The sequence below is a fragment of the Seriola lalandi genome, unplaced genomic scaffold, assembly GCF_002814215.2.
Source record: "Seriola lalandi dorsalis isolate HSWRI2012SDOR001 ecotype SW California unplaced genomic scaffold, Sedor1 jcf7180002054277, whole genome shotgun sequence".
NCBI lineage: Eukaryota > Metazoa > Chordata > Actinopteri > Carangiformes > Carangidae > Seriola > Seriola lalandi.
The window spans coordinates 454,773-480,689 of NW_019524830.1; the positions used below are offsets into that span (position 1 = coordinate 454,773).

Below are 25,917 nucleotides of genomic sequence, written 5' to 3' on the forward strand. Positions count from 1 at the left end.
TACTATACTATCACTTTTTATGGCTTACTATACTATGACTTTTTATACCTTACTATACTATGACATTTTTATGACTTTTTATGCCTTACTATACTATGACATTTTTTTGACTTTTTATGCCTTATTAAACTATGTCATTTTATGACTTTTTATGCCTTACTATATTATGACTTTTTATGCCTCATTATACAATGTCGTTTTTACGACTTTGTATGCCTTACTATACTATGACTTTTAATGCCTTACTATAGTATGACATTTTTATGACTTTTTATGCCTTTCTATACTATGAATTTTAATGCCTTACTATAGTATGACATTTTTATGACTTTTTATGCCTTACTATACTATGCCGTTTGTATGACTTTTTATGCCTTACTATACTATGACTTTTAATGCCTTACTATAGTATGACATTTTTATGACTTTTTATGCCTTACTATACTATGCCGTTTGTATGACTTTTTATGCCTTACTATACTATGACTTTTAATGCCTTACTATAGTATGACATTTTTATGACTTTTTATGCCTTACTATACTATGCCGTTTTTATGCCTTACTAAACTATGCCGTTTTTATGACTTTTTATGACTTGCTATACTATGACATTTTTAAGACTTTTTATCCCTCACTATACTTTGTTGTTTTTATGATTTTTTGTGTCTTACTGTACCATGCCGTTTTTATAACTTTTTATGCCTTACTAAACTATGTTGTTTCTATGACTTTTTATGCCTTACTATACTATCACTTTTTATGGCTTACTATACTATGACTTTTTATACCTTACTATACTATGACATTTTTATGACTTTTTATGCCTTACTATACTATGACATTTTTATGACTTTTTATGCCTTATTAAACTATGTCATTTTATGACTTTTTATGCCTTACTATACTATGAATTTTAATGCCTTACTATAGTATGACATTTTTATGACTTTTTATGCCTTACTATACTATGCCGTTTTTATGCCTTACTAAACTATGCCGTTTTTATGACTTTTTATGACTTGCTATACTATGACATTTTTAAGACTTTTTATCCCTTACTATACTTTGTTGTTTTTATGATTTTTTGTGTCTTACTGTACTACGTTGTTTTTATGCCTTTTATGCCTTACTAAACTATGTTGTTTTTTAAATTTTAATCCTTACTATACTATGACATTTCTGTGTCGTTTTTCATGCCTTACTATACTATGATGTTTCTAGATTTTTTCATGCCTTACTATACTATGATGTTTTTATGACATTTTTATGCCTTAATAGACTATGACATTTTTATGCCTTACTAAAATATATTGTTTTTTTGCCTCTTATGCCTTACTATGCTATGTCGTTTTTGTGACCTTTAATGCCTTAATATACTATGTAGTTTTTAAGCCTTTTATGTCTTAATATATTATGTCTTTTTTCCCTTTTTAATCCTTACTATACTGTTTTTCTTATTTTTATAACTTATTTTGCCTCACGATACCATGATATTTATATGAAGTTTCATGCCTCATTGTAGTATGACCTTTTAAACTCTTTTTGTGCCTTACTATTCTATGGCTTTTTTATGCCTTACTATACTATCATATTCTTAGGACTTTAGGAAGAGTACGACTCCTAGGACTCTAGGAAGATTTTTTCATATTTTATAATGCATTATGCATTTTTTCCTAAATATATTGTCGCTTTCTTGACTTTTTATGTTTTACCGTCCGTTTTTATGACTTTTCATGCTTTACTATACTACGTCCATTTCATCACTTATTATGCTTTACTATATAATGTTGTTTTCATCACTTTTTATGCCTAACTATATTCTGTTGTTTTCATCTCTTTTCATCCCGAGCTATACTATGAAGTTTTTATAACTTACTATACTATGATTTTTTTATGCCTTACTATACTATGACAGTTTCATGCCTTACTATACTAAGACTTTTCTATGTCTTCATATATTACTTTTTAATGACTTACTATACTATGACTTTTCTTATGTCTCACTCTAACTCTCACTCATACCATGAATTTTCCTTAAACAAGGCCCCACATACCCTGTCAAAACCCCTGGTTTTGTATTTTTTTCGAAATAATGCAGGTTCCATTGGAATAAGAAAAAAAGTAAAGAAAAGAAAAAGAAGAGAGAAAAACATATTAGTTATATTAATTATATTAAAATAATAATGGTAATTCAAAAGGGAAAAAGGATAGAAGAATGTAGATCGAAATCATATCTTATGCTGATTAATTTCCATTAGCAACTGAGCATCTAGCCCATCTTTAAAGTCTAAAAAAGTCTTCCATTTCCAGTAAAAATGTCACCTGTAAAACCAATGGTGTATCTAATCTTTTCTACTTTCAATGACTGCATAACCACTCTAATCCAATGTGCAAAGGTAGGAGGGGAAGCCTGCTTCCATTTGAACAGAATCAATCTCCTAGCTAATAAAGTGGAGTAGTCCACTAAATTTGAGTAGCATTTAAATGTGCACCAGCTGGAACGACCCCAAAGGTGGCACTCAGAGGCGAAGGCTCGAGTGTATAATGCAAGACAGTGGCAAAGGCATCCAAGAGGGATTGCCAAAACTTGGTCATTATCAGGCAGGACCAGAACAAATAAAAGAGGTCGGCAGTATCTTGTTTATGCCTGTCGCATGTTGAAACTAACTCTGGGTAAATTTTAGCCAATTTCTCTTTAGAGTAATGAAGGTGATGAACCACTTCAAACTGGATAATGCTATGCCTTTTGCATATTGACAAGGAATGTATCCTGCTGATTTCTTGGTCTCAAATTTCCTCCGGAATAGACATCTCCATTTAACTCTCTCATCGATTTTTAAGAGGTTTTTGTACATACACAGTATACATTGTATAGTTAAACATAAGGCATAAGGCATAAGGCATAAAAATGTCATTCTATAGTAAGGCATAAAAAGTCATAGTATAGTAAGGCATAAAAATGTCATATTACATTTGCGTATGAGCATTTCTGAATGTAAATTCAGATCTTATATGTAAATAAACCATTTGTTTGACAGCATTAAAAAGCCAATGTCTTTGTTTTGGTGGGGTGACGTGACGAGTTGTTGCATCCATACCAATGTGGTGACCAAACATAAGCCCTTGACCTGCACCTGACCCTTTTTTGATCCATTTATGTTGTTTGTTTTATTACATCAATTACGTTGTGACTTAACTGTTTGGATTTTACTATACATATATATATATATATATATATATATATATAAAATTACAATACAAATTTGGATTATTTCTGTTAAAACAATTTTGGTACTCTCTGTGGTGATTTAGCACATGGTGTGCTGCAGTGATATTACACCTTACAGCTGCCAGGAGTTAAATATCAGCCAGAAGAAAGCAATTTCAAGGCAAAACACACAGTCAGCAGAACCTGGCTGGGCAGCAAAAATGACTTGACACTTCCTGGCTAAATGAGGTCTTATCTCATCTCTAAACAAATTAGGAGACGTGTATTTGACCTTGATTAGAGTCTGTTATACCACAAACTCCACAAAATACTGTACCCCTTAAACATTGATTTTCATTAATTACATTGTATTAGTTTATTAGTTCTCTCATTTTGTTTAATTAAGCTGTATTACACAATGTGGTACACTACAATGAATATTCATAGTTGGAATAATTCTACATTATCATTCTTTTGGACTGCTGCTTAGTGTTCTAGTAGGTATTTTATCATCACAGGTCATATACTTAATTGCTTAAGGTACAGTTGTTCAACACAGAGTCTGTATATTACATGTATATTATACTTAATAATTTAATTATGCAAACATCTGCTTTTGCTGAGCCTGGCACAGTCTTGCTTGTTAAGTAGTAAGTTAAGTAAAGAACAGGAATGTCCCACTAGTGCGGCCTCTTTCTAGACCAGAGTAGCTAGACTTCTGATCACCTGAAGTTACAGCATGTCCATCCCCTGTTAGTGTCCCAAACATGACATGATTTGTTGATTCCATTAATTCAGCTCTCTAACTCTCTTGTTCCTTCAGGATTTATGGTGGTTTCTTTGCAAATCACCAGAATCTCCTCTGAAAAAGTTCTTGAGGGCTCTGATTCAAACCTTAATATGAACTTTTAATGAGTCTGTAAAGCTGAAACATTATTACAGCATTTTGTCTTTGAACAATTTAGGCATGAAAGTTATTTAATTTGTTTTTTATTGTGACCAATGTACGTTTGAGACAAAATCTAATTCCATAAATTCTGTCCCCTCTCCTTGTGTAGTAACAATAAGATCAAATGTCCTGCACAAGTGCCAAAAAATGTTTTTGTGCAACTAAACACATTAATGAGTTGAGTTCTGCTTTGTTGGGGGACCAGGAAGCGTCCATTTTGTGAGCCATCCTTCTCTTCCCTACTCTCTCTTTCCCTCTCTCTCTTCTCTTTCCCCTCTTCTCCTCACCCCATCTGTCCAGTAATGTCTCGACATCTCTCTACAGGATTGAGCACAGAGCTGGTGACAGGGTGAAGCTGATGAAAAGCGGCGTTGTGAGCCATCCCCAGTCTCCCATGCGCTCCTGGAGTCTCTTTACAACTCACTGCATCCAGAAACTTAACAGGCCCTGGCAGGCATCTGAATAAGAGGGAGGTGCAACCCAGATCTCCCAGTTAGACTCTCTGTGATAGCGCTGTAAACACCAGGGCTTAATTGGGCGACCGGACGGTGTACAGCTTGAATTTTATCAGGCATTTATTGATGTTCAGAGCTCCATGAGTTGGAGAGGGGGAGCCTGCACGGGGCCTCACAGATCACAGATACAAGGGAGGCATGAGGATTTGACGACCTCAGTGGAACTGAACGAGAGGTAAGAAAGGGTGTTCTGGATGTGTGTGCATCATGTTCTACTACTTAAGCTGTTTCTTTCGTTTTTTTGGTTTGTTTGTTCTAATTGGAGGGTCAGTGAAAATGAGAAAAACACCTAATATTGAACTAATCCATCTAACCATTCATTAAGTTCTTTAACAGTCTTGAACACTCACACTTAATAAATGAAAGCTCTGAAGCCTGAACACTGCTTAATGAGACTGTTTTTCTTTTTCATAACTAATTATGACTAACCAATTATGCCCTATACTTATTTATGTACTAGATTTAAAGTCTGTACTTACTGCAGTTGCTCAGGCTTTATCCATGCCCAAACTAAACATTTAAAAAGTCTCAACCTCTTGAATGGGCTGGCCTGTAAATCTAGATGTGAGTTGACATGGCTCAGATGGTGAAGTTATGACTAGAAAAAACAGTCAGACTGATAGCTGAGCTAGGAAAAGGGTACATCAAGAGCAAATGATGAAGAGACAAAGTGGTTATCCTGTTAACATACTTTTATTTTGATCTGATTTCAAAAGGATAAGCTGCACTTTCTTTGTTCTGGTTGCGATTTTATTCTTAATTAACCACTGTTCACATCCTCTCTTCTCATTTCCTCTCCTTAAATTTGATGTTTTTGTATTTGATATTATTATATGATATTATTATTTATATAATCAGTAGTTCCCCACAACCATATCAGACGGGCTTGTTGTCCTTTATCATACCCTGTACATATATGGACTGTTTTTTTTAAAGATGTGTAAGCTTGGTCTTTTCTTTTTTCACTAGTTTCAGTCAAGTTTGCATTTATTCTGCTGCAGTTGGAACGACAGAAACCGGATGTTTGATCAGTTTCCTATTGCTGTTATCTAGTCATAACCAACTTACAACTAACTCAGGTTTAAAAGGTTGACGCATGTCTTGTGCGGTCAGACTACTATTCCTGCTAAGTTATTGTGACGGTAACTATACAATAAAGATCAGCATTACACAAATTTGTTCTAACTCTTCAAGTTACCTGAGAGTCTCCATAATATTTATATGTTTGCCCTGGTTACTGCAGAAGTACTACCAGTGGTGGAAAGTACATTTACTTATGTATGGTATTTATGTACAGTTTTGAGGTGTACTTTACTTGTTTACTTGATGTTTCCATTAGGTTAAACCAGTGTCTCTTGTGCAGTATCTAGCCTCCACAAAAAGCAATTTCCCCTTTTAACTTCTCGGGTTGTTTCATGTAAGAAACTGTTTCAGGCCCAAAGAGGTTAAAGTCCAAAAAAATGAATACAAATTTATTCAGTACAACTTTGTTTTTTTTCATTTCCTATCCCATTAATCATCTCATGACCCCTCCCATTAATTTTGTGACCCACTAACTACATATAAAGTAGCTAAAACTAGCTCCACTTTAACCAGCTACAACACTAAAATTAAAAATGATCAATCTAATAATGTCATATATGATAATAAATCAGTCACAGGGACTATTTCCTACATAATGAGTACTTTCCATATTTCATATACTATTACATTTTCTTGATACACTTTTGTACTTTCAATTAGGAGGAATTTTAATTGAAAGACTTTGTTGTAATGGATTATTTTTACATTATTGTATTGGTACTTCTACCCAAGTAAAGGATGTAAGTACTTCTTCTACTACTGAGTATGTCTCCAATTTCTTTTTCCATGCTTTACCATTTTGTATTCATGATTTGAGGCCAAATAGGAAATGGAGTTTGATTTTTGCAGTGTGCCAGCAGGGCCATTTAATGCTCCCTGCATCAGCTGAACTACACACAAGTCCTCAGGAGCCTTTCAGATATGAGAGTTGACATACATATGAAAGTGCCTCTCAGGGCTACAGTGACCTGAGGGACGAGCTCAGCAGAGAGTTGCTTCTGTACTTTATCACATCACCTACAGCAAAAGCAAAGTCACATACTCAAGACTTTGGACAGCATTTCTTTTTTTTTTTTTTTTGCAGAAGGCAAGACATAGTATGGGTTTGTGTATATGTGTGCACATCTGCCATTTGAGAGTGGATTTCAGCCTTAATTCAATGCACACATGCACGCATGGCTGCATAGTCTGAATTGAATTGAACTGAATAGAAATCATAATGTAATGGCATGTGAGCAAGGCTGTCAACTTGTTTTGTTTTTGGTCAACATTTTATAGTTAAGGAGCAGGAATTTCCAAGGTATGTCAGGAATGTCAGTCTGAATGCTTGATGGGAGAAAAAACCCTGAGAAAAGTAAAGCTTTATCTCATCATCTTAACTTTAGTTACACAAGTCATGGTTTCTCATGTGTGTGCATAACAGCTGTCGTATGCAAGTTAAAGTGTCACATGGTTTCGATTGAGAAAGCCTGTTAGGAAACATTTTTTAAAAGAGCATGCTGTTTAAACACGAGCACATGATGGTCAATACAAACAGAAAATGTTCATGAATTGAAAGGGGAAAAAAAAGTTTTTTTCTTTTCTAGAGCCTCTCATGTAAATTTATGTTCACTTAAGGTGCTCTGAGTGAAGTTAGCCACCTATCTGTTTCGTTAACAGGTGACAATGATTAACCGAGACACATTGAGGAGATTAATGCAAGCATGATATTCAGTTACTATCATACTGAAACGAATTTCTCACAGCAGAAAATTCCTAATTGAATTGGCTTGCTGTGTCAAAATGATCCTGTGGCACAAATTAGAAATTAAGAATCTGCAATAGTAGGAACAATCCTTATCATTTTTACTTAAATGGCTGTGCCCATGCATACAAGTCTTGACATTTGACAAGTCTTGACAACATAGAAAGAAAAAAGGGAAGTGCATTCTTGTACTTCTTGGTTGTCCCATGATCACATAAGGTCATGCCACTGTCTATCAGACATTTCTATTTGTGGGAAACAAGTGTCAAAGTCTGTCTGTAAGAGATAATGACACAGCAGCTATTATGTAACATTAATCAGCTTTCAACGAGTTGTTTGACATTCATTCCTTTCCTTGCTCAGAGTTAAATGAGAAGCTACAACAAGCAGATGGTTAGCTAAACATAAAAGCTGAAAACAGGGGGAAACAGCTAGCCTGGTTCTGTCCAAATGGTAACTAAACCCACCAGCACCTCTTAAACAGTGTTACCTCATGCATTAAATCCATATAAAAACCAAAGTGTCTTTGTGAGTTGCCCGGTAACAGGCTTTGTCCAAGAAACAGGCAGTGGCACATATTCTCCCGTAAAACATGATTCTTATACTTTGGTTTTTCTACTGATTAAATGCGATACATGTTAATTAGTTTTTGATGTGATGGTAGATTTTGTTAGCTTTGGACAGAGCCAGGCTAACTGTTTCCTCCTGTTTCCAGTTTTTGTTCTAAGCTAAGCTAACTGGCTGCCGGCTCCAGCTTCATATTAAATGTGGAGGTATTGAGCTCATAATTTAACTCATAACAAGAAAACAAATAACTGTACTTCCCAAAATGTTTTAATTATTGGATTGACACACACATTCATGTTTTGTTTGAATATTAATCTTTCCATCTGTATATGTGGCAGAGCAGTGGTGTCAACAAAGCCACCTGGGGGAATTTCACCCCCAGAATTACTAGATGGGGCTTTTATCCGCTCACACAATAACACAAAGGACACAAGAGACATGATTTCAAAAAATAGATATTTTTTTATTCACAATGATTGTTTTAAAATGACAAAGAATCAGTTATTAAAATGGTTAGCCCTGCAACCAATTCACTTAGGTCAACTACAGTATTGCACAATACTCCATAGGCGCTTTAATTTGCCACTGAAAGCAAAAGGCGACTGGAACAGGACTGCGGGGCTTACCACGGTTGAGGGAATTAATGGAGTGGGAAGGGTCCTGACGCTAAACACCACACGTGAATACCACACACCATCCAAATGACACCCAAAGTGCTGTACAGGGTCGGTGACGGGACACCACCACCGAGGAACGAGCCGCTATCCGCCCCACAGCTCCTCAAAGAGCAAGGACCCTGTGCGGGTACCACTGATGCCAACAAGCCACGGCACAAAGCAAAACACTCAAAAGATGACCCAAAATGCTGGCAAACTTTACTGAGTTTTGAGTCCCACAATGATTCATTTTGCTGTTTCTGTATTTGGAAATGCTGGGAAGCAAAAAGGAACTTAGAAAGTCCCATTGATTAAAATGAAGCACTTCCTTTACTGCAAGCTGACAACATCACTCTGTTTATTTATTTAGCAGAACTGACCAAATTTTTGTTTCTTTACATGCCCAAAAAAGAAATGTGTAACATAATCTTTAGCTATAGCTACAGCTCATGTCATTTGGTAACTATGCTGAGATTATTACATAATAAAATGTTAAAATAGCACTGGCCAACCTCATAGCTGGAATGTGCAATTAGGTCTCCTTGTAAAAGCCCAAAGTTTACATGCCAACCAATAGCTCTTCAAAGATAGCTTTTCTTCAGAGATGCAATTCCTTATATAGACTAATCACGTCCTTCTCTGTCAGGCCTGTTTTCACAGTGCTGGGCCCAAACATTTTACAGGACTGAATCACAGCTAAGGTTTGCCTCTGGGGACTGGTTTCATTGGTAGACTATTTCTGGACACTTGTCAGATTCCACTACAGCAACCCTTTAGTCACTTTTCATTAGCACTCACATTCAAAAGCTCACTGTGTGCACAGTGTTGGGTTCATACTCGCACATATTTCAGTGTGTGCTGGCAGAACCAGTGGGTCACAGTGATTTGTAATGCCCTTTTGCTCAGTCCAGTAATTCTACGAGGCTTTACTAATGTTACTAGTAATATCACAGTCACATATTTTGCTATCATGGTTGTATGATCAGTGATCCAGTGTGAGCTCAGTGGTCATTCCTGTTATTTGTTCAGCTATAGACTCGAGTTGGATAAAGGGATGTATTGTCTCAGCTTTCCCTCACAGGTGAGGTCGACTGAGAATCGAGTTTCTATAAACCAGATGGGAGCTACGCCTATTATAGCACAGGGTCAACGCAGTATAAATGCAGAGAAAGGTTTCCATGGAGGAAATGAGACGCATACGAGGGTCACTGCAGTATAAATGGAACATAAGTTATCCTTGGAGGGAAGGGAAGGTATAATGGGGTCCTTATAAAATAACAGCAAAGTAAAGTGTGCATCAAGCAAATGGCAAAAAAAGGAAAAAAAATCCTCATGATCCATGTATCTGGCAACTATTGCCCATTTGTACTGAGCAGTAGTTGCATGGTGTTTTTTTTTTTTTTAAATTACAGCAGATCTGAAAAGGGACATTGTTGCATGAGATCCAACAGCTTTATCGGATCATTTCTTGAATCTTCTCATGGCTGACAAGCAGATCAAATTTAAGATTTTCACATGACTCCTGCAGGTTTGCATGCTTGGATCTGTGCACAAAGCAAATCCATAACAAGAAGGCTTCTACATGCAAGTAAGTCTGCAGTAGCAGCAATCAGAAGCAGTAAATGGAATATAGAGTGAAATGATTTTCATATAAACTACTTGCAAAGGAGCACTTCCATCAAGGAAAAGTGCTGCTACACTGAGGTCATTAATCAACACTTGCTTGAGGTGACTGGACACTGTAGTGCCTCAACAGCAGCTGGGATATAGTTTCACTGTGTAGCACTACACGCCCTGCCTGTCAGACAGCACCCTCTGTGCTTGGCTCCCTCTCTCTCTCTCTCTCTCTCTCTCTGTGTGTGTGTGTGTGTGTTTGTGTGTGGGCGGCTCGTTGCTATTTGTCTAAGATGGCTCAGACACACCTGCAGACATGACAAGGCTTGTCTCATCAATTTCTATGTAACCATGCCCTGTAGCTACAAAAAAGCACACTGCATGTTCAGCAGGTCAGCTGGTCAGGGAGTGTGTTTTCATGATTATAAGACAAAATGTTTCCATCTACTGTAGCCACAGTAAATCATTATAGCATGGCAGTGCTGGCCTGATCCTATTTCAATGTTACATATCATATCAATTTTCTTGTTTAACTTTTTGATATTTTCACTGCCACTAATGACTTTAAGGGCATCAGAAGTGAAATATCTCATTTATTATTTTGAATTTCATGCATTTTCTAGACAAAAAAAAGAGCTTCCCTCTTTCAGAAGAGGACAAGCACATAGACTGCTACTTAATGCCTGCAAAATTGATTTTTTCTTTATTCGTACTTCAGCATAAATCCTCTTTTGCTTGACTGAACTGAAAGGGCATTGAACACAATGCTACAGGCATAGTAAGAGTGTTTATGTTTGTGTGTGTGTGTGTGTGTGTGTGTGTGTGTATATGTGTACAGTATGTGTGTGTGTGGGGGCACTTCAAATGACCTCACTCTTTCATATCTCACTATAGCATCAGACTCTTTCACAAGGTGGTGCTCACAACACGCACACACAACTTTCATTTCCCCTATTTATTACCATTTTTAGTGCTGTCAGGAGGGTGGAGTAGTGTTTGTTTAAACTGTAATTTAGTGTTATTATGTAAAATGCTGCAACTTTGCCTGCAACTTATCCTGGTGTTGCAAGGCTTTCAGATCAGTGCATGGAGAGGAACCTTGTTTTTAATATCTTACATGTGGAAATTGTTACAAGAAACATTTAGTAAAGGCCTCATATTCAGTTTACTTTTTTCCTCTGTCTGACATCACTCAGTGTTTGTGTGAGTAAAGCAACCGCAAGAATCCAGTGCGCCATACAGGAAAACACAGAAGCACAGACAGAGGGCCCATTCTTACACAAAGTGGGCAGGGTGCAATGACGTTGTGACCAAAACACACACTAAAAGAGCGAGAGAGAGAGGGAGGGAGGGAGGAGGCGGAGGAGGACGAGTAACAAGGGTAGAGAGAGAAAGAGGAACAGAAAGTGAAGACTTGTCAAGATGTCTGGGTGAGGGGGACCAGAACAGAGCAGATGCCAAAACAGAAAACAGCAGAAGTCTGAGCAGCTGACTGGATTAGACATGAGAGGAGCCCTGACCTGCCACTTCACAAGTGCCTGTGGGGGTAAGGTGCCGCTTTCAAAGAGATACAGAGTGCCAGTAACTTTAAATACTTTGAAATTGTTGTGAGTGGTTTATATAAGCTGTTGATGCTTTCTGTTGTGTGACTCCTGGAAATTTGAGGTAAAATTGTTGCCACAGTGTCAGACTGCCTCTAAAAAAAAAAAAAAAAAAATGTTGTTTTGGCAGCGGTATGATTTGACAGGATGTTTGACAAGTTGCAACGTTAAGCTGATAAGTTTCTTCCTGCCTGCCAGTTAGAGTGTCACTGCAACTCACTCTTCATATTACTTTCTTGAAGTAAACCATGTAATTTAAAACTCACCTCATGAAAAGAAAAGGTTTAACATTGTCATTTGTTATGGTCTCTACATTTGCTGCATACAGAATAACTTCCTGTTGTTCTGTTTAATGGACCTTCACAGATTTTTTTGTTTCATCTGAGAAAAAGATGAAACATCCTCCTGCTTTCACTGTAAGAACTTTGCTCATTTCACTGAGTCAGGATCGAGTTGATGCAAGTCTGAACTTTAATGCGCTCATGCACTTGCTCTTGCTCACTGTGGAGATCTTCACTCCTCCAGATTAACAGCTGGCACGTACCCCACCAAGTGAAAAACAGCTGCACTTAGTGATATAAGACAACTCATGTTTCCTGTGAAGAAAACAAACGACTATAGAATTGAATTTGTTTGATGGTGGCTGACTCATGTCAAACTGAACATGAAGTATTAACTGAAGTATTAATAGTGTATTAACACTGCTTGATGAGGGATCTGCTCATGAACATGTGCTGGGGGCAAGTCATTAAAGATTCCTGCTTTCCCTTCTGTCACAACTTTGTCTTTTAGGTCGCAAATGTTCCCTAAAAAGCAACAGGGCCTAACTGAGTGCAATCATAACATTTTTCTCAGCCCCTTCCTGGCTTTGTGTGCTCCAGAATTGGCCTTTTCCTGTATATGAATGGCTCCAGGAGACCACAATGTCATGAGAAAGTGAGAGAGTCTTAGAAAGGCATCTCAGTGAGATAATATGTAGCAAGGAAATATTTAAAGCCTGTTGGAGTCTCTTTTAAGAGTCCATCTTTTGTAAAAACATGGCTATATTCTCTTTATGGTTTACATTTTCTGTCTTGCGCCTTTGCTAAAGCACGAACTGACCGCAGTTCAGACGTGTCATCAACAGTTCAAAGAGTGCACATTGCAATTTATGTTCATAGTGCTGCGGATGGCCTGCTGAGAAAGAGGCTGCAATAATACTCGTTTACCTCAAGAATAATTTGGACATCTAGTTGTGAAACTACCTAAGCTGTCTATTTTGACCGGCCTTTGTGTGAAAGCACATAGATAAGACAAAATTAGGTCATAAAATAAATGAACTAAGTTCCTTTTTTTTACATTTCCTGTGTCGGTCAGTGTGAAAACCGGAGATTATTCATGTTTACAAATAACTTAGAGTGATTTCATTTTTCTTGGCCAGAAACTATAATTATCTTAACACTTAGTGACTTATCCATTCCACTCAATGACTTTACCACTGATACACTGTTAGTCATCTATTATATATAGCTAGATCACACCTCTGTGCTGGTCCTGGTCTTTGTCTCTTTCCAACAGAGTTATTGTTCAGTAACTCTGGTTCGTCGTGTTGACAGTGTTTTCATAATGTGAGGGAGTTCGGAGTGTACACAAGGGCGCTGTAGCTCAGCCAAGCTCATCACGGCAACATGTACATACAGAAGAGAAAATAATCAAGAATAATGTGGCAGTGTCACTGTGGCTCACAACAACGTGCAGTCTTCTGTAGTCTATAGTCAAATTTCCATCCAAATGAAAGGCATATTTTAACAGAATTTCCACAAAATCTACAAAAGAAAACACAAATTAATGCCTGTTTCCATCCACTACTGTTATGTGACTGGGTTTAGTGCATCAGCAGTTGGTTGCGCTTATTCTCGGCAGTCACAGGCTTCATGCGTATATCACTACAAATAATTATTTTATTTATTTATTTTTTTTTTGAAAACTCAACTCTGCGATTGAAAAGTGCAGAAAAAACAATAATGCCTGAAATTTTGGAAAAACATTTGGTTTTCTGTACATAAACTGTAAAAACAATCTAATGTAAAGATTGTAGCCCGGATTCAGGGCAAACTAATGTATTTTTGTTTGTTTTATTAGACTTTTTTAGACAGCTGAAGAGGTAAAAACGTGTTTCACAAGAAACAAAGATAAGAGGAAAAATGGAAAGAATTTTGAGTAGCAGAAATATTTTTCTCCTTTCCAATCTTCTTAATCATCTTGTGACCTCTCAGGTTAATCTTGCGACCCCTTGTCCCAGATTGGAAACCATATAATATATAGATTTAAAAGGATCAAGTGGCCAGCTTTCACCTGAAAACAAAAGAACATTTTCCTTTAAGGTTTATGAAGCCCAGAAGCCCCACACTGAAAACGCACAGCTGCATATGTGCCCATGTTTTTTAACTTTAATATGAAAATAAGCACAGCTTCAAATGTAATGTATTTTAGATCAGCCCAGTTGTGTTTTTTTTTTTTTTTTTGAGATGAGACAGCTCTTTCTGAACTCTCTTCCTCTGACGTTTCAGGTTGCTACTTAGCTTTAAGCGCTCAGCTTCCTGTTGAGGAACGGAACAGGGGGGAAGTTAGCGGGCTGTTTGCGGGTAAACCAATTTCACACATGAGACGCAACGCACAGCGACAGCCATGCCAAATCTATTTGCTCTCCACTTGCAGGTGCATCTTCCTCTCTCCTCTCTGCCAAAAGAAGCAGCCAAATGTGAGATGAATTTTTTTTTTTCTTGCTCCTGCAACTAGAATATAAAGAAGCTGTGCAGCAGTGAGCTTTAGAGACTCAAAGGGACATGCTTGAGTCAAAGTGTTTTAATCATTTGAAAAACTATAGTTGTTTAACACCATTTAAATAAAGATGTCACCTCAAGGCATCAGACTTAATCAAAAAATCTATACTCTTAGAGGAAAAAAAGTACAATGACTTTTCTTTTGCAGATCTAGTTGAACAACTAAAGCATCTCAGACCATGTTTTCTTCTCCAGTTCAGCTGTTAAGAGGGGATTTCATCCGATGCCAGACGAAAGTGTTACAATCAGACATATAGAAAAACTTAGACCAGGTCTCATTTATCTCGTCCAATGGGAACCATTAACTGGGTATATTCAGATGAACCTGCTTCAGAAGGTCTCTCTCTGGCCTAGCTCTCTCCCTTCGCTCCCTTTTTCCTGACACTCTGTCACACTCTCCCATCTCAGTGGGACTCTTAGAAAGATTGGTTACCTCTGTCTGTGTCTCCCCTTCCCCCCCAGACACAATCTCCCTCCATTTCTCCCTCCCTCGTTTTTCTCTTTTTTCTCTCGCTCTCTTTGCCCCTGTCTTCCACAGTGGGACTCCTAGAGAGATCTGCCCTGAATCCTGGATGACTCCTCTGCAGTATTAATGAGGGAAGAGCTGCAGAAATCTGAAGCTGACAATGACAAGAGGGGGAGAGCAGGAATAGAGATGATAAAGACAGAGAAAGATGGATGGATTGAATGCAGGGAAAGGAAAGGGGGAGTTTGAAGACGATCTGTCTGCTGGCAGCTGAAGTTCTGTCCGTATTCACTTTCTCTTTTTTTTTTTATATTCCACAGACACGCCCAAATTGAACCACCTCTTTGCAACTGGATTAAACTAAACTGGAAGCCAAAGAGCAAGAGGACGAGAGACGGCTCGAGAAGACAAAGAGCAAGAGGACAATAAGTGGAATGTCGAGTGGCATAAACACACTTGGCTCAAGTGCAGATTTTGGCTTTTCCCTGGAGATCAGAATCTTCACAACTGAGAGATTTCAAAGAAAACCTTCTCATAAACAAGCGAGCTTTTGGTCTTTTGGATTTGTTTAAAAAAATGCTCTGGTGCATCCACAAATTCAGTTTCCAGTGTAAACAGCACAAGCCTATGCATTTAGACAAGCCTCATCAGATAGTACTCAGGATGACTATCTAAATGCAGATCTCCATGAATAGAAGACAAGCACATGAAAGTCAAGTCACCAGAAATATTTGACCTGACAGCTGTTGGATTGGTGTTTTGTTGAACACAGAGTAAAACTTCACATCTTAGAACTTTAAAAGTGGAGTCACATTACATAAAAGATCTTTTCAACTCAAATTAAAAACTTATCTTAATTATTTTGGTGTCTCCAGCAGCCTGCTACGCACATTTACTGCCCCATAAACTTCACAACTCTCTAAAGGATTTATTAAAACTTTAAAACTGCCACACCAACTCAATTAGAAAAGGAGTCACAGCTCCCTATCCCAAAGCCATGGATGGGAAAACAGACAGCATCCAGGATTTTTTCAACCAAATCTGGAGCTTTGCTACAGAGAAACACAACCAGGGGGTCTACAACACAGCCTGTCTGGTGGTCCTCCTAACTCTTCCCCTGCTGGTTCTCCTTACTACCCTGGTGGTGTGCTGCCACTGCTGCTGCTGTCGTCATGCCAACAGCTGCTGTTGCTGCTGCTGCTGCTGCAGAGACGCCATGGCAACCACAAGGTCGGAGACGAAGAAGAAAAAGAATTCGGCCAATACGGAAGACTTGTGGATCTCTGTCAAGCCGGGGCCGATGACACCTGACAGGGTTGCCCTGGCTATGGTGTAGGAATGGATTTTTTATTTTGGGATTGCTTATACTGGGCCAGCTGTTGAAGTGGAGCTGATGGAGCGCCTCAAAAGTGCAAAACTCAAACTATCTTCGACTCCAAGGAGGCTGAAGACATTGCTTAATCTAATGAGGAGGACTTCACATTGAAATGGTCACAGATTTGGTTGAATATTGTAAAGTGTACAAATTTTTGTCAGTTTTTATTCATATGATGTCATATGTGGAGATTTGATTACATTGTTTACAGCTTTTGGTATGCGCTTTTTGGTGTGTTGTACATAAAGCAAGAAATATCCAAACAGGAGCATATATATATATATATATATATATTTATATATATATATATATATATATATATATGTATATATATATATATATATATAAATGTGTGTATACTTGCAAATGTGTGTCAAATGTGTGTGTGAGTGGGTGAGAGAGTGTGTGAGTGTGTGAGACATACAGAAGTACACTGTTATTGAGAGCACTTTGTTCTTAGAGCTCCCATATAAAATTCATTGCATCTGTATCTGGGAGAGAGAGCCAATTTGCTGTCTGCACAGTGTTCAGATGGCTGTATTACTGCCTACTCACATTCGGGCTGCAGTGTAGAGTGCTGATTTACTCTCACTTTCACAGGAAAATGCACTGACATCTAAAAGGTTAAACTCATAGGATGCAGAAGAAAACAATTATAACTTCTTTCATTTTGATTTCCCGTTCTTGCTTTATTTGATACAATTTAGCCCACAGGAGAGGCACTTATCCTACTTTTTGGTTTTTGAGAGTGTTCTGGTGTTCAAGTCAAGTCACCCTTAAAGGCACAATTCATAATCAGAAGGTAAGGGAACCCCCCTAAAAAGCAAAAAATACAACTAGAATCTGTGGTCCTTCCTAAATTGGTAGACAGATTTTTCAGTGCACTGGTTAACCCTAGGAAACAGCTTTGTCTATATCAAAGTCAGTAGCTTTTTTCTGGGCCTGTATTTATTGACCTTTTGGACTTAAGTGAAATATAAAAGTAAAAAGTTCTTCATATTTACTTCTATAAGAAAACATTTAACATTTAATAGAGCTCTCTGAAGTTTAGCCTACTACTTGCGTTTGATTTAATAGGAGTTAATAGAATGTTACACCTCTTTTCGTGTTTATATTTTTTGCGATTATCAAGGGCAAACAACACAACTTAAGCTGACTTAATTATGTTTGCAGTCACTGTCCATGCATATTCATTGTGTGCACTTGTCAATGGGATAATGAATTATCCATATGATTTCTCTGATGTATACCACAGCCACACAATTTCTTTCCTGCTCCAGTTTCCATTGGTTTCCATGAATGTAAATAAAACTTTAAAATCTATGTCTTTAACAAAGGATGAACAATGTGACAAATGATTGTATTTGTCGCTTTGTTCATTGTTGCTAATCATCTGATCATCTTAAAGTTTAGTTTTACAGGAGGACGCTGCCTGATGAAAGTGTCTTATTACTCTAAATTGTCTTTTTGGAACATTGCGAAGTGTAATTCTTAGAAGTTTGATAAATACTGGTCCAGGTTTATTTGCATTAATAACATTTGTAAACACAGCAGCATTATAATTACATTCAGCTGAGAAACAAACACAATGGTAATTTATTCCATCTGTAAGTCAAACTCTTCAATTATGCATGTGAATATACCTCAAAGTTATGCAGTAAGAAAGAAGAGATTTAAACAGTATTCAAAGCAAATTTAACTTAACATATTTTTAAAATATTCAAGAAGAGGAGAAACCCTGAAATAATCAAATGATTTGGGCTTTGACTGGATTGCGCCTGAAGGCTAATTTTATATTTTAAGTGTATGACATCTCAAAGCCCAATTAAGCAGAGGCGTCTCAGCAGTATCATCATCTTTATGCATTAGTTTACACTGGCACTAAGTTGATCTTCTTGCTCAAGTGCTGCTGGGAAAACAGGCCCCACTCATTTCATTACTGCTCAGACAGATACGTTCCCATGTGGGAAGTGGGGTTTGTCTCTTCTGCTTCATGTTCACAGAGAGAAACTGTACATGTTGGGCTTAATTTGAAAGCTTGCCCTGCGAAAAAAAAAAAAGAAGAAAAAACTGAAACTTCAGCAGCAATGCGATGACTAATCAGTGCTACCGCACAGACTGAAAGGTTTCCTAAGAAATAACATCACAGACAAACTTATCGTGTCTTTGTAGTTTGTGTTTATCACAGAAAGATTTACAGCCAGTTTACAGAGTGTCTTGTAATCATTAGCTACTGTTATAAGGAACATTTTGACGTCATGAGAAATATCTTAAACAAGATGAGAGGAATGATACCATTCTTACATCTGTAATATAAATATCTAGCTAGAACCAGCAGCCAAAAGGCTTCGCTGGAAAAGACTGAAAATGAGGAGAAACAGCCTGTCTGTGTCCAATAGTTACAAAATAACCAATAATTACTTAAATTATATTTTGTTGTATTTTGTTCTGTAAAACAGAAAGGTTGTACAAGGGGTGTTGTACCATTACTTGGGTGGGACCAGTTACTAGACTTCAGGAAGTCGTCTGACACATTGGCTCATGTGATTTTTACACTTTTTAGTAGCTACATTTTTGTGCAGATTAAACAGTATAACATGTTAATTTGTGATTTTTATAAATCCTGGTAGCTGGAGTCGTAAGATACACACAGAGACAGTCTAGTTGTTTCCAAGCTAATTGGCTGCTGTTCTCCAGCTTTATAATTAGTGTATATACTGTAGTGACCATACGTCCCGGTTTGTCTGGGATTATCCCGGTTTGTCCAGGGTTGTGTCCCGAGTGTCCTGAGTCCTGACAAATATCTGTAAGACACTAAAATGTCCCAGTTTTCACAACAATTAAAATACAAATTATAATATGATACTTGTTTTCAGTGCTACACAGATGTTTCTCATGTTCTGTCCCATTTAAAATAGAAGCAATGCACCCATACTTCTTAATTCAACACTGATTGGTCTGTATGTGTGTCAATCAGTCAATATGTGATTGTCAAGGCTGCTGCTATACTATGAGTTATAGGTGAGAGTCATAGGCTATGACCCTAGCAGCTCTTTCTAACAGAACCTGTCACTATGCTAACAGTTAGCTGTGATGCTGTCTTTTCTAAAGACCTACAGGAGTTTTGGCTACCCCTTCTTTCGTAAGTTATCTGGGCAACGGAAATGCTGCGTTCAAGGTGCGCTTGGTAGGTGTGCTAAGTGTTCCCCATTCCCCCAAAACTAGAAGACATGTTGCAAGTTCAGCATCAAGCTTCATTCCTTTACTCGCTAAGAGCTGTATCCAGCTGTGAAAAGAAACACCAATGTTAACTCTTGTCTCCATCACGTTTTCTAGTCTGAAGTTAGCACACTAACCAGCCAGCCGCAGCCCGTCTCCTCACTTTCTGATAGCGACTCATTAAAGCCTCCGAGCTGCTTTGAAGATATACTGCTGCTCAGAGTGCGTACAGTAACCTCTTTTCTAGGAAACACAATTAACCACAAGAAACCAAGTTCAGCGGGAAAGAAAACTTACAAATAGCCCCTTTAAGGATGTGGGTTTGAGTGTGTTAAAATATGGTCACCCTAGAACCGACATGAGCGTGGTATCAATCTTCTCAATTAATTCTCGGCAAGACAGTGCATTAGCATATTTCCTTGAACATCAAACTATTCCTTTAAACTACGAAAACTATTCACAGATAAGTGAGTTTTGGCAAGAGTTTTAGAAGATTAATTTGACTTTCCAGACTGAGATGCTACTACTGGAAAGTCACAGCATGGAGTCTGATGCTGAAAGATCTAAAACCAAACGCATCAATGATTTTAAAGATCTGTAGGATGGTTGAAAATAACACCCTGATTGTTGAGTTTTGGCTTCCACAGTATAGTAGAATCTAATACTTTAAATATTCTGCCGTCGTTTCAGCCAGACAGGAAAATTACTGTTTTCTGTTTCTACTAAATACGTTCAATAATTCACACATGAATGCTAATAATTTTTTAATTCATTCCATCTCAGTTGCCTCCCGGGTTGCATTCAGTTACCAGCTGGCCATGAGTTACTGATCTTTATTATCACACATTTCACATCTCTCATACAGTATTGCGGGTGTTATTTACATTACGCTGAAGCATTGTTTGCATTAATGATTTCACTTTGTTTTTGGTTAACATATTCACACCATTCACGCTTTTCTTCTCAACACCTGTAGGCAGTATTTGTGATGTTGAGCTTCAATATGTTTCGACTTCCCTCACTTTGAGCATATCACATTCTATTTTTCTAGAGACTTTACAAATCAGCTGCAGGAGTCAAAGGGTAGAGAATATAAAATATATATACGTTTTTTCTTTTTGCCTTTGTCAGTTTGCTGTGATCAGAGGGAGCAGACGTGGGAGGATTTGTCTGCTGTCTGAACAGCAAATCTGCCAACCTGGATAGCTCTCTATTCGATAGCATCACTTTTTTGATCCCATCCAATTATGCACGACATTGTATATTTAGGACATGTTTTTGTTGTTCCACAGTTGAAAAATGCTGAGGTTATTCTTTTTTTTTTTTTTTTTTTTTTTTTAATTATGCGCCTGGCTGGGCTTTGTTGGTAGCTCTGCATGCATAATTTATCCTGACATATAGAGAAACAATGATAAAGGAGAGCACAATGTGGAAGATGACAGAGAGAGAAATAAAATATTTTTCTATCTTTGTGGAATCCCATCTTTCTATTTAAATTAAACTTCACAGAGTTTTGACGTACGTGTGAACATGCCGTATATTGCACAGGCCTCTTCATTCAACGTGGCTGCTAGGACAACCTGAATGGGAACAAAGCCTGTGATCATTTTCTCAGATTGCTGACACGCTCTTATTGTTGTTCTTATTGACACTGCAGGGACTGTGACTGACTTTGAAATGTGAAGGAAAAAACAACCAACAAAGAGCTGAATAAGTTTGTGGTGCATTCACATACATGATATCTGCTGTGCATGGTTCTGAACATCAAGATTTGTTATTACTCTAGCATCCACTTTTACAGCAATGAACTATGGAAAATAAGTAAATAAAAGGGGTGGAGAAAGGTTTATAAATGTAAAAAAAAATATGTAAATAAACAAATCTGAATGTTGCAAAGGGCAATGTAATTGATAAGTACTTCTGCCTCTAGTGATCTTCTTGAACATGTAATTTTCATCATCGTTTTGATAGCCGTATAGAGCAATCTTTGATGCAAGTAATCAGTTTGGCTTGAGGAGCAATTCATCTTTGACATTATTAACGCTGAGACATGTACTTTGGGAAATTTGTTCCGTCTCACGGATCATGATTTTTTAACCTGCGTGAGATGTTCAGTGTTGTCACAGTACTGGCATAACTTAAAGCATGTCAACAACATGTTTGTTTATTTCATTCTTTAAGGCCTGAGGACTTGTCTTTGAGAATGATCTTAAACAATTTCCCCTGCATGTGACGTGAAAAAAAAAAAGAAAAAAAGTCAGGCATCCTGTTTTTGATCAGGAGGTGTATCCAGCTCCCTCACAAATCATTTTTTATCACTGATGTGCTTGGCCAAGGTGTGACAAATTCTCTTGTGGCTCAGCTGACATCGACCAATATCCCTAGCAACAGCTGTATTCATATGACTTAGCCTGTTAAATGAGTCTGCAGTATGCACAGTTAACCTGTGGTTCTTGACAAATGTGCAGCCTACACAAACATGAAGAAAACACGACAGAATGTAGCTGCTGAGGTACAGGTGGGTTGAAGATGCACATGAAATACTTGTATGGCACAATGAAAACTGTGGATTGAAATTGAGATGTGACAGAATCGTGGCACTGCCAGAATGCCAAACAGGAGAATCGTTATCAATGCAAATATCAATATTCACAGGTGAATAGTTAACGCGCATAGCCAACCACATAACAATAACATTCCTGCTTTCATTCCTACTGGGGACCTTTGCTGGATATCATCCGCCTCTCTATTTCCTGTTGTTTCCTATCTGCCGTTCCTGCCAAACAAAGGCCAAAAATGAAAGAAGAAAAAATCAATACATACACATTTTCGTTTAAAAAAAATCTTCCACGGGCTCCCTGCAATACCAGGGGATCCGTGGATGCCTGGTTAAGAAACTGTGTTTTGTTAGACATGTACTTTGCCTATAATGTATCCTGTAAAACTGGGATTCCCACCATGATCTTAGGGTGTTGTTTTCATTTGTGGTTTGATAGTTCGATAAATAAAGGTTCATTCCAAATCTCTCTCTCTCTCTCTTCTCTTGTCTGCCCTTCTCTCTCGTCATTAGCGTACTTCTATTTTTCCATGAACTGCTCACACACTCCACCCCTTGAAACAAACACTCCCTTGTTGCCACATTACTAAGTTCTGTCATGGAAAAAATACATCACACTGACCTGTAAGTGAAACTGAAAGCGTCAACCCGAGTGACACAGGCAGACATATCTGCATGTCAGAAAGCTTATACTGTACTGTGTACTGTATATGTACACACAGAGGAGAGAGGCAGAAAGAGAGGCAGAGAAAGGGCAAACTGCTTTCTCCTCTCTCTGTTTATCCTGGCACTAAGCAAACCACTTGCCTCGCAGAGCAATGGCAGGAACCAATCTCCTTAAAGTAATTTGCAATCACTGTGGCTGAAAAGGCCTTTCGCATCAATGAGCTTTTGTGAGACATTTCATTTCAAAGTTGAAATGAAATGCTATGCTGGAAATATTTGCTGCCAAATTTTAGGCAGCTGGCTTCTCACACTCTTATTTGATTTGGATGAACAAACACTCAAAAATAGGCTACTTCTTCATTTTGCCTATGGGGTAGGAAGGACTTTCCTAAAGTGGTGCCGTTTGTTTGAGCAGATTGTATCTTATGTGTATTTTTTTTGTGTTTAAATGGCGTAATGTGCTGTTTATATCCTTTCTGTACACTTTTAGCAGCTGTGTAAGGGTTCCTGCCCAGACAGCCGGTGAGCCGTTGCTGTTACATGTTATGAGATACAGAATTGGGAAACTGTTGAGACCAGAGAGCAAACAGTCATTAGTCTGATAAATGTTTTGTACTGTGAGAAACACTTTGTTTTAAATAGAGAAAAAAATCATCTGAGGAGCATTTCAGTACTCATGTATTCATCAACCTTACAATTCAGGGCTTAATATTTTGACAATATGCATGAGCAGTTTTACTGTAAGGTGTCATCCAAGTTTCATAACAACTCAACACTGTAAAATGAACAACTTCCATCTTCTTCTGAACACTGTGATGCTTTTGAAAGTTCTTCCTGGGTTAGAAGATTTTGTCAAATTAATGTGAGGACACCTTTAGATGTAGATCATTGAACTAAAGCCACTGATAGTTTGGATATCTTGTACTGCATCAGTGTTAGCAGACGGCTCTCGGGGGGCCGTCCACCACTGTGGTAAAAACTGAAGTACTTGGGACAACCATTCAAGGGATTGCCATTAAATTTGTCAACACCCATGGTTCTCAGAGGATGAATGCTAATTATTGGTGATCCTCTGACGTTAACTCTAGCGCAACCTTATGGTTGACATTTGCAGACGCTCAGTGTGGTTGTGTATCTATGTACAGTGACAGTGGTGATGAAAAAAAAAATAATAATTTCTGTGTTAAGATGTTCAGTCTTCCAACCACCAGCTCCTTGAAATATGTGGAGCAAAAAAGACAGAGCTACTTCCTCATTAATTATTATTCCTTAAGGAAAATTACGGTGTCTTCATGTGACAAAGACTTAATCATTGCGTGAATGTGTTGCATGAATATTAATGAGCAGCTATGTCAGTTTGACAATATTTAAAAAAAAAAAAAAAAGAAAATTTAATTCCTTACTGAGGATACTGTCCTTGAAAAAGCCTTTGAGGATCAGCTGGAATAAAACCTTAAGGCCCACGAAGGCTTTGAAAAAAAAAAAAAGGCAAATTTATGAGACAAGGACTGTGAATCAGTTCTGGCAGATTAGCAGGTTGATTGATGCACTTTGTCCTTGTCATGTAATCCAACAGTTTGTGAATAAAGTGTAAAAAGAAGAAGAAAAAAAAAAAATTAATTAAGTAATAAAGCCAGAGTCAAACCAGTATTAATGATCTTTGTCAGCTTTCCAGATTGAAAACAAGACTTTGGTCATTAAGTGCCTGAAGATGGGGCAAACAAACTTCATCGTTATTGACGTTGGATATGGGCACATCACAATGATTGATATGCACTGTCCCAGGCATATGAATGTAAAACAGGTGCAATATGGCTATTCCAGACAGCCATCCACTATTATTCCCTGGCTTGTCCAACACAAACTAATGTGATGTGACAGCTTTGGAGGCACAGTGGCAGTGTAATGCGTCACAGCCAGCCAGCTTCATAATCAATAAACTCAGGGCACTAACTCGCTAATTGCTGGTACCTGATCTAAAACAAAACACAAACCACTTTGACCAACATTTTTTTCAACATTCATGTTATTATGACAGTACTACTATACACAGGAAAAGTTGCTACTCAAATTCTTCATACAACATGAAATTAACAAATATAATACAAATAACCCCGGCTGCTGCCCTGAGGTTTTGACAAAAACAAGTAAAAATTAATGCAGTAATTGGAGAAACACTGAATTTATTGGTTTCCAATTTTACTTAAATCTACTGTTTCCTGATTTATAATTGGGGTTTGTACCAGAATCAGTGAAACAGGAGTTTTTAAAATTACAAATACACTATAACTGATCTACTAAACTCATTAATGTTCAACTTCAGTTCACGTAAAACTCAAAGGCAGTTTCGCATTTGCCGCTTTCCCACAATCACACTAAACCTAGGAATTTTTGATGACTCTCACTGTAGATAAACAGAAAATAAGTTACTATTGCATATGAGCTTTTCGTTCTTTGCCTACCTCCCAAATAAAGAGTACATATTGTCCAAGTGTGAGACACAGAGGCATGTAGACCAGTGGGACTTCCTGTGTGGTCAGAGGACCAAAACAGGTGATCCAAGCTACACTAATAAGGAGATAAATCCCAGTCTAGTGTGATGGCAGGTTAACATGGCTGAAGACAGATGATGTGGTTTTAGAAAGAGGTGCTCTTTAATTTCTTTTGAAGATTCATGTTTCTGTTCTTCTCTCTGGCCAACAACGACCGTCTCTTCCTGCTGGACAGGGCTCCCAAAGGTCGGATCTTCATCTCTGTGAAGTCGAGGGATGTCAGGTGGCCCTTCCATGGTTCCCAATTCACTCCCTGGCAGCAGGACAGCAGATTGAAAGAGAACGAGATCGGAAAGAGGGAAGGGAGAGCGGCGGGGGTGGGG

The 25,917-nt window shown here is 37.8% G+C and overlaps 2 protein-coding genes across 4 annotated transcripts in view; one reads left to right on the forward strand and one right to left on the reverse strand.

The window, feature by feature from the left end:
- The first annotated feature begins 11,705 nt into the window (after positions 1-11,705).
- On the forward strand, positions 11,706-17,923 carry kiaa0040 (KIAA0040 ortholog). Its single transcript, XM_023405522.2, has 2 exons — positions 11,706-11,882; positions 15,546-17,923. Exon 2 carries the CDS (start codon positions 16,223-16,225, stop codon positions 16,559-16,561), a length of 339 nt encoding a protein of 112 aa, XP_023261290.1. The 5' UTR covers positions 11,706-11,882; positions 15,546-16,222; the 3' UTR covers positions 16,562-17,923.
- Positions 17,924-21,127: 3,204 nt separating this feature from the next.
- Positions 21,128-25,917, reverse strand: part of tnn (tenascin N) — a 43,068-nt gene continuing 38,278 nt past the window's right edge. For all 3 annotated transcript variants that reach the window (XM_023405462.2, XM_023405463.2, XM_023405464.2), the window contains one exon: positions 21,128-25,847. In XM_023405462.2, coding sequence (XP_023261230.1) covers positions 25,680-25,847 — 168 coding nt within the window. In that variant the 3' untranslated portion in view covers positions 21,128-25,679. The remainder of the gene's footprint in view (positions 25,848-25,917) is intronic.

Excerpts from the sequence above, each read along its gene's own strand:
- kiaa0040 (XM_023405522.2), top strand. The coding sequence starts at position 16,223 with ATGGATGGGAAAACAGACAGCATCCAGGATTTTTTCAACCAAATCTGG.